This window comes from Rhinatrema bivittatum, chromosome 3, assembly GCF_901001135.1.
Source record: "Rhinatrema bivittatum chromosome 3, aRhiBiv1.1, whole genome shotgun sequence".
Classification (NCBI taxonomy): Eukaryota; Metazoa; Chordata; class Amphibia; order Gymnophiona; family Rhinatrematidae; genus Rhinatrema; species Rhinatrema bivittatum.
In genome coordinates this window covers 92,480,705-92,494,044 of record NC_042617.1, presented here as the reverse complement: position 1 = coordinate 92,494,044, position 13,340 = coordinate 92,480,705, and the positions used below count along the sequence as shown (strand labels likewise).

General features: G+C 46.7%; 1 protein-coding gene across 6 annotated transcripts in view; it reads left to right on the top strand.

The window, feature by feature from the left end:
- The window catches only part of GPCPD1 (glycerophosphocholine phosphodiesterase 1), a 237,850-nt gene that overhangs the window by 67,752 nt on the left and 156,758 nt on the right, over positions 1-13,340 (top strand). For 4 of the 6 annotated variants that reach the window (XM_029593475.1, XM_029593478.1, XM_029593480.1 and 1 more), the window contains one exon: positions 532-573. In XM_029593475.1, coding sequence (XP_029449335.1) covers positions 532-573 — 42 coding nt within the window. Of the gene's footprint in view, positions 1-531; positions 574-1,458; positions 1,498-13,340 lie in introns of all 6 variants that reach the window. The other 2 variants (XM_029593474.1, XM_029593477.1) reach the window with 1 other exon arrangement.

Genomic DNA, 13,340 nt, shown 5'->3' with positions numbered 1-13,340 from the left:
GCCATGAGAGTATCAGGATGTACATGCTAATTAGCTTATTTAAATGTATGCAGTGTTGGACCTGGAATAATGCGAAATTTGAAATATCTCACGTTATCCCCATGTTTGGCCAATTATCGCCCTAAAATAGTTATTTTTTGCATGTTAAATGACCTAATGCAGTTTAGTGAATGAGGCCCTTGGTTAATGTAATGGTTTTCTCAGCTCATTAGGTTTTTTTTGTTTGATTTTGGTGCCTAGTGCTACTAATTTCTTATTTGTTGAGAATTAACTGAAATAATACATTATTACCAAGTTGAAAGTGGATAAGGGTCATCAAAACTCTAAATTGCCCCTGGAAAACAGATACTTTGTACAAGAACAGACCTTAAAAAGGCTGCAGTAAATATGCTTATTCTATGTTGGTCATAAGCTAGCTTTGATATAATGAAAAATCTAACTAAAGATGGAAAGGTAAGGAAGTACTTTTTTTTTCTTCTGTAAAAGCCAAGAATAATTAGATCAATTCTTCCTTCTTCCTTTCACTTATAGAAAATACATGCCTATTAAATGATGGACTATTTGGGATAAATGGTAAGTAGAATTTCCATCAGTTTTCTAAGACCTCAGAACTTTAAATATATTGTCTTTCGTGACTTGTTTGTGTGTTTAAGAGGAATATAGTTTACAATTTCTGCACAATATCCCACAAGGAAGTACCTAAATCTATTAAACCATCATGTATATTTTCTAGAATACTTATTTCGCCCATGTCATGTTGTTAACATCACAAAAAGGAAACATTTTTCCACAGGTTTTCCCATTTTAAAGCCTTTGGGTCAAAACTCATTTTTAATCAGTAAACTGAACAGATACAACTGAAAGTCACAAAAAAGATATGGGGCCGATTTTAAATTTTACGCAAGGGGGGTACATTTGTGCGCACTACCTGGCGCGCACAAATGTACATGCCGCGCGCATGTTATAAAATCCGGGGTCTGCGCGCGCAAGGGGGTGTACGCTTGTGCACCTTGCATGCGCCGAGCCCAAGGGGAGCCCTGATGGCTTTCCCTGTTCCCTCCAAGGCCGCTCCGAAATCGGAGCGGCCTTGGAGGGAACTTTTTTTTTGGATCTCACCCCCCAGCCCTACCTAAATCCCCCCCCCCAACCTTATTCGATGGAGGTACGCCGGCGTGTAACTTGCACGCCGGCGGGCGAATCTCTGGCACGGCTGATGTGCCAGAGGACTTGGGAACGCCCCCGATCCGCCCATTTTCGAAAGCCCCGGGACATACGCACGTCCTGGGGCTTGCGCGCGCCGCCGAGCCTATGCAAAATAGGCTCGGCGCGTGCAGGGGTAGGTTTTTGGGGTTACGCGCGTATCCCTTTGAAAATCTATCCCTATAAGTAGGAAAGCTAAGGATCTCATTTTTAGCCTAATTGCTTATAGGAAAACTGAGCTTTTTCTTTCTCTTATAGGAAAACGAGGCAGGACAGTTCAGTTGAAATCTCATAGAGGTCAGAACACAGTATGATTTTATTGAGCATTTTTAAAGCTGCTCTGCTATTGGTCAGTTCCTGTTGTCATCAGCTGATGACATTTTTTGCTTCATTTCCTATAGGAATAGTGTCTATTGTTTAATGATATATTTATTACATAGAAATTCACATATTGAACCTTGTCATAAATGTGCAAGTTTCTGTAACAAAGAAGGAAACTAGGCATCATGAAATGTTCACATATCTTGTTTACAAAGTGATTTTTAGATTTGACATGCCCTATTAAAGTCAAAGTAAAATAAAAATCCATAACATTCTTGAGAGAGTGCCTAAAACTAAACACACAAAAGTATTGATCTCCGGTGGAGGGGTAATTTTGTAATGGCACAAAATTACCCAACAAATATGATCTTGAGGTATACCAATTTTCAAAGTGAACTTATGTGCACATCTCCCCTTTGAAAATTATCCCAACAGAGCTATGCATGCACACTCACACCTGCTATTTGGTATACACAGTTCTGCTGAGAGAATTTTTATGTGTGCTTATTAAAATCAGAGTAGGCATGCAAGGCCCAGTCCTGCCCAGACTACATTCCCAGAATGTCTCTCCCTTGCTCATGTAAAAATATGTGCATACAGCTATTTTCTAAAGCAGTGGTTCCCAACCCTGTCCTCTGGACCCCCCAGCCAGTCGGGTTTTCAGGATTTCCACAGTGAATATGCATGAGAGAAAATTTGCATGTTAATGGAGGCAGTGCATGTAAATTTTCTCTCATGCATATTCATTGTGGATATCCGGAAAACCTGACTGGCTGAGGGGTCCCCAGGACAAGGTTGGGAACCACTGCACTAAAGGTCCATTTGTAGAGAATTCCCTTTGAAAATTATTTCCCTTTGAGCAGATTATGTAAGCAATTGTATGCTACTGGTTGAATATTTTTTATTACACATCCTACCTATGATGCACATCTTTAGGTCACAGGTTGGCAGTGAAGAGACTTGTGGGAGGAATGGGTAAAAGGGAATTGTAAGTTTTCAAATAGAAACATGGCCTTTTTAAATATAAATGTATGGGGGGAAACTATCAAAAATAAGTAGTACTAAAATGTTTTCTCTTTACTAGTGTTGAATCTGAGATAGGAGACAAGTGAAGTCAGTTTTCTGGTCTCAGCCCAGTCTGTAACAAGGGCATCACATATCAAAAATTGCCTCAGTTCCCTATTCAGGAGCATGGAATATTTCACAGCAAAATGTGTGCATAGTGGTCACTGCCACGCAAGAATTACAACATGTAATGTCTAACTTGGTTGCTTCTTAGTCTTTTTGCTAAGATCCAAGTGCAGAGATAAAGAACCTGTATGGTATCGGGAGAATGGTATGTTTTAATGCCCTGACTCGATTGTTTTAACCATGGTCAAAGCGCAGGATTAAACCACCTGCTTGAAAAAGGAGTCAGAATTGGAATATATGATGGAATCTTTATTTTGTGGTGTATTTTAGTAAATCTTGGTATCTTTTTGGCTAAGATCAAATAGAAGTCTGAGTCATGAGCTAAGGACAATCCCTTTTTGTCCCTTCACTGAGAACCTGTAAAATATAGTGCATATGGCCTGCCGCACAACCTCACTGGGGATAGAAGAACATTGCAACCATTGACATTAGGATTGTTAAATCTCCTTTTAAAGAATTTTAAAAAGTCAAAATTGTGTAGCAGATTTAATGTGTAGCAAGATTATTTTTTTCTATGGTCATTTTCTCCTTTTTGCCTATTTTTGTTCTTATTCCTGTTTCTCTTGAAACTTTTTATCTGTTCCACCATTTGTCATGTTCCCTTCATTAACCGAACCACCAACTCTCATGCTTCCCACACAGTCTGTCTTCTTTCTCTTGTATCTCCACACTCTTTTCTTCCCTCATCCTCAAGCTTGCTTTACCTTTGTCCCTTCCTCCACAACCTTGGTACGCCACTAGCTGCAGTCACCTTGTCCTCTGAATAACTAACCTTTTCTTGCTGCTTTCCTTCATCCTTTTTGATTTTTGGTTTTCCACACTCATCTTTATCTTCTCCAGTTTCTCCCTCTTCTCTATATTCTTTCCCCCTTTTGATCTTGGCTCATTTTCTTTCTACCCTGAGTAGGTCTCCTTTTCTACTACCCACCTTCTTGCCTGTTGATATGGTTGTGACCTGTCTAAGCCAATCATAAGGTTGCTGCAGAGAATCTTCTCTAAATGCCCTCTTTTACCCCTCCCTTCCCTAGCTCACTCTGCTCCCCAAATTGGTCTGCCCATTGATATAATCTACTGCCCAATATGCTTCACTCTTTTTCTCAAAGGACAAGCAGGATGGTAGACTTCACACATGGGTGACATCATCAGGATGGAGCCCAATCACAGAACACTTTTGTCAAAGTTTCTAGAACTTTGATTGGCACCTACTTGGCATGCCCAGCATGGCACTAACCCTGCAACCAGCAGGGGTCCCCCTTAGTCACTTTTTTTTTTTTCCTGCGCAGCAGTAGCCACGAGGGTTAAGGAGCTCTCCAGAGATTCTGACAGGAGTTTCCTCACTGAACATTTTTCAATCAATTTCTACCCCATAGGGGTCCCCCTATCGATTCTGTAGTCCGCGGTCGTAAGATAAGGCTTTACCCTCATTTGCGGTCGATTCCCGTCGAGTTTTCCCGTCTGGGCCTACTGGTCATCGACAGCACCGTGGCTAAATTTTTGTCAAAGCCATGGAGTCAGGTTTTCGTCGATGCCCCGATTGTCCTCGGACAATGTCCATCACAGACCCGCATAGGGTTTGTGTATTGTGTTTGGGGTCAGACTATGACGTCTTAACCTGCACCAAATGTGCCCAAATGACACCGAAGGGCCATAAGGCACGTTCCGAGAAAATGGAGTTTCTCTTTCAGGCAAAGCCGCTGATTCCATCGAGCACTTCGACATCATCCGAGCTGGTGCCATCGACTTCTCAGCAACAGCGGGACACTAGTGCTGCCCTTTCAGCACTGACTACTCCGAAGGCGTCGACCTCTTCCTCATCGGCCCTGGAAAAGGACCGAGGAGATCATCGAGAAAAGTATCGGCACCAGCATTGAAAGGCTCAGTCCGCCGATCCAGGCAAGCCCTCGGCATCCGCGTCGATAGAGCCACTGAAGAAGAAATCCCATCCTCCTCTGCAGCCGGATCACTGAGGCATTCCCCACCTTCATTGGTGCCGGGAGCCGCGATTCCACTTCCACCAGTGGACCCTCCGACTACGCCTGTGCTGCCTCCTACTCCAGGACTGGGGTTACATGCCCCAGACTTCCGCGGGGAATTGTATCGGATGATCCAAGAGGCCATCGGAAAAGCACTGCAGGGCTTCCAACCTCCATCGGCACCAGCACCGAGACCAGCCCCAGTCACCAACCCGATCCCCATGGTGCTTGCACCGCTCCTCGGCAGGCTAGATGCGTTGATCAGTGCACTTCCACCAGTGGAACCGAGGATACCATTGCTTCCAATGCTTTCTACCCCGATTCCATTATCATCGGAAGAAGACAATGCACCGAGACTGGAACCCGTACCCGGGTCGTCTGGACTTCTACCACCGACTCGCCCGTCTATGTCACCAGTTCCATTGGTGCCTACTTTACAATCGATGCTGCCCTGTCCACGATCGGTGCCATCATCTGTGCCTTCTCTGGTGCCATCGGTGCCTAGGCCTGATCCTTCAGGATTAACACTATTTCTTCCCTCGGGTGATCCTACGGGAGCTGGTGATCAGCCTTACGATCCTTGGACCGATGACTCTTCCCAGGATTTTGATGATCTGCCTTCAGAACCATCTCCCCCTGAGGAAAGACGACGCTCTCCTCCAGAGGACCTGTCCTTTATTAATTTCATAAAGGAAATGTCTGAAACTATTCCATTTCAGCTTCAGACAGAAGAGGATTCAAGGCACAAGATGCTGGAAGTACTCCAGTTTGTGGATGCACCTAAGGAAATCGTCTGTTCCTATTCATGAAGTCCTTATTGACTTACTAAAGAGGAATTGGGAGCATCCAGGCTCCGTACCACCTGTCAACCGAAAGACAGATGCCACCTACCTTGTTCAGACAGCCCCTGGGTTTCAAAAACCACAGCTGGATCACCACTCCGTAGTCATGGAATCAGCCCAGAAGAAGGCACTACATTCTAAACCTCATTCCTCCATACCCCCAGGGAAAGAACAGAGGTCCCTGGATGCGTTTGGAAGACGTGTCTTCCATGGCTCAGTGCTCATCTCTCGCATTGCTTCCTACCAGTTATACATGACCCAGTATAACAGAGACCTTTTTAAGAAGATCCAGGATTTCTCTGAATCTTTACCCGAACAATTCCAGGATCAGCTCATTGCTCTGGCTCAGAAAGGCCTAGATGCTGGTAAGCATGAGGTCCACACTGCCTATGATATTTTTGACACTGCTTCTAGAGTGTCAGCAGCGGGGATTAGTACAAGACGGTGGGCCTGGCTAAAGTCCTGTGACCTACGACCAGAGGTACAGGACCGGTTAGCTGACCTGCCCTGCGCTGGAGATAATCTCTTCAGAGACCAGATCCAAGAAACAGTAGCACAGCTGAAGGACCACTATGAGACGCTGCGCCAGCTTTTGTCGGTACCTTCTGATCTCCCATCCACTTCTAAGAGGACTTTCCGAAGGGACTCTAAGCGGCCGTCTTTCAAGCCATGGAGATATTATCCTCCTGCTGCTCGAGGTCGTCCTTCCAGACCTTACCAGAAGGGACAAGCCAGACCTCAGAAGACCCAGCCAGCCCCTCAACCGGGCCCAGCTGCTGAGTTTTGACTCCTCACTGGAGAGCATAAGCCAACCTCCTCTACCATCCGTACCAGTCAGCGGTCGACTGTGTGCCACTTCACCAGCATATGGCACACAATCACTTCAGACCGGTGGGTACAAACTGTGTGGTGTCTCAAGGTTAGCACCTCAACTTCCTGACTGTACCGACTGACTCCCCTCCTTGGCTGACGGGATCATCGACCATTCCTCTCAACTGGAGGAGGAGGTTTCCGTCCTTCTCAAATCCCGTGCAATAGAACCAGTGCCCCTCTCCCACAAGGGCAGGGGTTCTATTCTCGGTACTTCCTCATCCCAAAAAAGTCAGAGAGCATTCGTCCAATCCTGGACCTCCTTGCCTTGAACCAGTATCTGCAAAAAGAAAAATTCAGAATGGTAACCCTGAGTTCCCTACTTCCTCTACTGCAGGGGTCAGGAACCTTTTTGGCTGAGAGAGCCATAAACGCCACATATTTTAAAATGTAATTCCATGAGAGCCATACAATATGTTTAAAACTAAATACAAGTAAATGTGTGCATTTTATGTAAGATCACACTTTTAAAGTACAATAAGTCTCTGAAAATATTACACCAGGCCTTAAGACACCAATACATCTCCTATTAGGAAAACGGACCAAGTCAGGCTGCTATAGAGTCCTACACAGAAACTACACGCCAGCAGAAAACCTCACCTGAATCACGTGCTGTCCCTCACCTAACATAGAATAAAGAGACCAAAACGCATAACAAGAAGCATGCAGACAAAAACTGAATTGGAAACTGCAACAAGCCAGAGTCTCTGTATGCAGTGTAACAAAGGAAAAAAGAAACATCACACATCCTTATAAAACAAATCAAGAAATATAAAATCATCAGCAGTAAAACTGTACTAACAAAAAGAACATATTTCGAAACAGCTGATGAGTGGAATATCCAATAATTAAAAACTCATATAAAACATTTCCAGATACCAACAAAATATTTCAAAATAGCAGACACAAAGATCCAGTAATGAAAAATAATAAGGATACAAAAATTTTTTTGCTCTGCATACCTGGGAACGTTTGATATCCAGGTGTCCTGAGATTGTTCTGAATTAGCAGGAGGTGGGGTGGTTTGCTTGGAACTTTCTCCTCTCTGTCACATACCAGCGCTCTCTCTCACACTGGCTCTCAATGACACACCTATACACACATGCTCTCAGTCACTCACATATACAAATGTTTTTTCTCTCTCACTTATATAGGCTCTTAATTACACATTTACACACATGCTGTCTATCTTTTCACGCTTACACACACACAGGCTTTCAATCACATAAATACATGCTGTCTTTTTCTCTCACACACAGACTCTCATTCACATGCTTACAAACATGTCCTCTCTTTCTCTCATTTACACACAGGCTCTCAATCACATACTCACATGCTCCCTCACCTAAATCAGCTCTCAATCACACACAGACACACATGGTCTCTCTCTCTCATTTAAACACAGGCTCTCAATCACATACTCACATGCTCCATCACCTAAACCAGCTGTCAGACACAGACACACATGATCTCTCTCTTACTTATACACACAGGCTCTTAATCATACATACACATGATCTCTCTCACACACAAAGGATCTCAATCATACACACATACTCTTTCAAACAAACAGGTTTTCAATCACAAACTTACACATACAGGTTCCCAATGGTAAACTTACATTCATGCTCTCTCTCTCACAGGCAGGATCTCAATCACAGACATACTCTCTTTCACATATACAGGCTCTCAATCATTCACATACATGCAATCTCTCACTCACACACACAGGATCTCAAACACACATGCTTGCTCGCTCATTCACTCTCTCTCTCCCCCCCCCCGGGAACTCGCGGCAGCAGCAGCCACCTCCCAACGCTAACCTCTTTCATTTTCAGCCCTCGCGGAGGCGAAGGCGGAGTCCCATCGGCCGCGGTTGAAGATTTTCATTTTCCTCCGAGCCGCGCTGCAGTCTTCTTCCCGCGCAGGCACCCGATGCTCTCCACTTCCTCTTCCGGGCCGCGGGAAGAAGAGAGCACCGGCGTGCTCTCTTCTTCCCGCGGCCCGGAAGAGGAAGTGGAGAGCATCGGGTGCCTGCGCGGGAAGACCCGCGCAGGCACCCGGTGCTGGCACCCGGCGCTGGCACCCGGTGCTGGCACCCGGCGCTGGCACCCGGCTGACACCCGATGACTCCCGCGCAGGCACCCGGATAACTCCAGTCGGCGTGCTCTCTTCTCCTCCCCCCCGCGGCCCGGAAGAGGAAGTGGTGAGCATCGGGTGCCTGCGCGGAAGAAGAGACCACGCTAGTGTGGTCTCTTCTTCCCGCGCAGGCACCCGATGCTCTCCACTTCCTCTTCCGGGCCGCGGGGGGGGGAGGAGAAGAGAGCACGCCGGTGCCGCTGACTCCAGCTGTCCTGTTTAAAATGCTGTCAGCCCGGGCGGAACGCCCGGGCTGACAGCATTTTAAGCCCGGGCGACGGAGGACCGGGGAGCAGCTGGGTCAGCGGGGAACCGCGAAGTATGGCGACACGTGTCTGCGAGCCAGATGCAGCCCTCAAAAGAGCCATATCTGGCTCGCGAGCCATGGGTTCCCGACCCCTGCTCTACTGCAAAGAGGAGATTGGCTTTGTTCTCTAGATCTTCAGGATGCGTACACACACATTGCCATCACTCCGTCTCACTGAATTCCTTCGGTTCCTAGTCGGCCCCAGGCACTTCCAGTACCGGGTGCTGCCATTCAGCCTGGCATCCGCACCTCAAGTCTTCACCAAGTGCCTCGTAGTGGTCGCTGCCTACTTGAAGGGTCAAGGAGTCCATGTCCACCCTTATCTCGACAATTGGTTGATAAGGGCTCCGACCCAAACACACGCTCTAGAATCCTTACGTCTAACCCTCAATACACTTCTGTCTCGCGGGTTTCTAGTCAACTATGCCAAGTCCAAAATAGTTCCATCTCAAACCCTATCCTTCATAGGGGCAGATTTGAACACTTTACAGGAAAAGGCCTTCCTCCCTCAGGATCAAGCTCACACTCTCACGTCCCTGGCACAGTACCTCCAAGCTCGAGATTACTCGACGGCTCGTCATTTCCTCATCTTGTTGGGTCATATGGCATCATCGGTGCATGTCACTTCCATGGCCCGCCTGGCCATGAGAGTGACACAGTGGACCTTGCGATCCCAGTGGGCTCAAGCTTATCATCCAATGTCCAGCATTGTCCACGTTACCAAACAGCTCCGCCTGTCACTGGCCTGGTGGATGCAATACTCCAGTCTCCTTCAGGGCCTTCCTTTTCAGGCCCCAGAACCTCAGATTACCTTGACAACGGACACCTCCAACTTAGGGTGGGGTGCTCATGTCGACGACCTGCAGACTCAGGGAACCTGGTCTCTAGAGAGCCAAACATCAGATAAATTTCCTGGAGCTTCGGACAATCAGATATGCCCTAAGAGTTTTTCAGGATTGCCTCTCCAACAAAGCTATCCTGATTCAGACAGACAACCAGGTGGCGATGTGGTACATCAACAAGCAAGGAGGAACAGGCTCCTACCTTCTGTGTCAGGAAGCTGCACAGATATGGGCATAGGCTCTTTCCCACTCGATGTACCTCAGAGCAACCTACTTGGCGGACTTGGACAATGTTCTGGCGGACAAGTTGAGTCTGACCTTTCATCCGCACGAATGGTCTCTCAACCCCACAGTAGCGGACACAATCTTCCACCGTTGGGGTTATCCACAAATAGACCTCTTTGCGTCCCTCCACAACCGCAAAGTAGGGAACTTCTGCTCGCTCACTTGCAGTCGCCACTCACAGCCGAGGGACGCCTTCGCCCTCTCGTTGTCCAGCGTTCTCCTATATGTGTACCCTCCACTTTCACTCATATCCAAGACTCTCGTGAAGTTACGAAGGGACAAAGGCTTAATGATTCTGATAACCCCTTATTGGCCACGCCAAGACTGGTTCCCAATCCTCCAGGACCTATCGGTTCGCCAGCGCGCATCCCTCTGGGGGAGGATCCACTTCTGATAACTCAGAACGACGGGTGCCTTCGCCACCCCAGCCTACAGGCTCTCTCCCTGACGGCCTGGATGTGAAAGGTTAATACTACAACCCCTTATCCTTTCGGAGTCGGTGTCTCAAGTCCTGGTAGCTTCACGAAAGCCTTCCACGAGACGCTCTTATCGTTCTAAGTAGAAAAGATTTACGGTCTGGTGCACATCCATGTCTGTCGACCCTTTCACTTGTTCCACGGCCAAATTTCTGGACTATCTCTGGCATCTGTCAGTCAGGCCTGAAAACGTCTTCTATAAAAGTGCACGGTGGGAGTAGTCTCTATTTCGATACAACCCTTAGTCACACACTTCATGAGAGGTTTGCTTCACCTGAAACCTCTGTTGTGCCCCCGCTTGGAACCTTAATGTGGTCTTAGGACAGCTCATGAAACCTCCATTTGAGCCTCTCCACGCCTGTGATCTCCGCTATCTCACCTGGAAAGTGATTTTTTTCTTCTTGCTATAACATCTGTTTGCAGGGTTAGTGAGTTGCAGGTGCTAGTCACCTATCCACCTTACACTAAAATTCTTCATGAAACGGTGGTCCTCCGTACACACCCTTAGTTTTTACCAAAGGTAGTATTGGATTTTCATCTTAATCAATCCATCATCTTACCTACTTTCTTTCCAAGGCCCCATTCAAACCCAGTAGAACAGGCTTTACATTCCCTGGACTGCAAACGTGCCCTAGCCTTTTATCTAGAGCGCACGTTGGCCCACAGGAAATCCACTCAATTGTTTGTTTCTTTTGACACCATCAAATTGGGAAATCCAGTGGGGAAAACAGACCCTTTCCTCCTGGTTGGCGGACTGCATCTCTTTTTGCTACCAGCAAGCAGGCATTTTGCTACAAGACCATGGGAAAGCACACTCTGTTAGGGCCGTGGCAACCTCAGTGGCACACCTCCATTCGGTGCCACTTATTGATATTTGTCTGGAGAGAGCTGCAGGTCGCAGCTTTCTCCTTACTTTCGCAGCCCATTACTGCTTGGATAAGGCTGACAGACAAGATTCCATTTTTGGCCAGTCTGTTCTGTGCAATCTATTCTCAGCTTAACTACCCAACATCCTACCAGCAACCCGTTCAGGGTTTTCAGGATGCCCTCCTACCCAAATCCACCCCTGTTATTGTGCCTGTTGCACGTCTTTGGGTGCATTTGGTGCATTGCTCGGGCATCCTTAGCTCGCTATTCACCCATGTGTGAGGATTACCATCCTGCTGCTCCTGTGAAAAAACAGAGTTGCTTACCTGTAAAAGGTGTTCTCACAGGACAGCAGGATGTTAGTCCTCACGAAATCCGCCCGCCACCCCGCAGAGTTTGGTACGCTTGCAATTTGTTTTATTTATCGCACTTACTATTACTATACACAAGACTGAAGGGGGACCCCTGCTGGTTGCAGGGTTAGTGCCATGTTGGGCATGCCCAGTAGGTGCCAGTCAAGGTTCTAGAAACTTTGACAAAAGTGTTCCATTATTGCGCTCCATCCTGATGATGTCACCCATGTGTGAGGACACCTGTTACAGGTAAGCAACTCTGCTTTATTGCTGTACTGCATAGCCTAGTCTGCTGCACTCCAATCCCCACCCCTTCCTGGCTCAGATAGACTTGCCCTGTTGCCCACCCCGGCCTAGCCTGACTTGCTCCACTTCCTAGCCTGCTCTACATGCCACTTACCCAGGCCTGGCCTGCTTCATTCTGCTCTTTTCCCTGACTTAGCTCCATGGCAGCTGGAGTTTTATCAGTCAGGCTGGCTGACCAGCACATGAATGCTTGCTAATACCATCTGCCTGATGCAGCTCTTACTGCTTTGAAGCCATTCAGTTGGCCTGCTGGGGATGGGGATTGATGGGTGGTACTGCAGTATAGCTATGAAGGGTAGGACTTTTGAATCGCTTGTACCAGCAATTCAAAAGTATATTTGAATTTTAAAAAACCATATCATTTTTTTTTTTTTTGGCAATGCAATACTGAGAAATCTATCCTGTTCAGGAGATTCTTGGCCTGCAAAGCAAGGAATGTTAGTCAAGACTGAAGTGAATTGGCTGAACTTGCTGAGAAATTGGATTACTGTAACTCCCTCTTTCTTGGCCTACCCTACTCCTCCTTAAAGCCCCTCCAAATGCTACAGAACACTGTAGCCAGAACCCTCTCTAACGCTCATAAATACGACCATATTTCCCCTATACTGAAGGACCTACACTGGCACCCTATTCCCTCCCGCATCCTCTTTAAATCCCTGATCATTATCCATAAAGCCTTATATTCCCATCACTCCAACTGGCTGGTAGATCCCCTCCAATTTGCCTGCTCGAATCGACCAACAAGGACCACTAACAAAGGGTCCCTCCATGTGCCATCCCTAAAGAAAGCACACCTCACAGCTACAAGGGATCGGGCGCTCTCCATTGCTGGACCTATGCACTGGAACTCACTCCCAACCCACCTCAGACTTGAACCTTGCATCACCAAATTCAAAGCCCAGCTCAAAACCTGGCTATTCAAACAAGCCTTTCCCCAACACCCTTGATGAATATTGAATTGTGATGGATCATGACCTGAATTTGACTATGAACTTGTTCTTATGACATTATCCTTCCCGCTTATTGCGTGCTTGCTATCTCCTTGCCCCCTTCTTCTCCTCCTTTCACTCCTGCTCCCTCTTCCCCTCCCTGTTTTTTGTAACTTTCTTGCTCAGTACTTCAATGTTGATTGTAAATCGGCATGATATGTCCTATGAATGTCGGTATAGTTCAAAAGCATATAAATAAATAAATAAATAAATATAGTACACTTGTTAATTGTTCCTATGCTTCTCTGCTCTCCTATTGGTATTTTGTACCCCCTAGCCTTCCCCTGTTACTTGTAATTTCCGTTGCTTTTGTTCCATGTAAACCGAGGTGATGTTTCGACTAACATCGGTATAGAAGACTCTTTAAATAAATAAATAA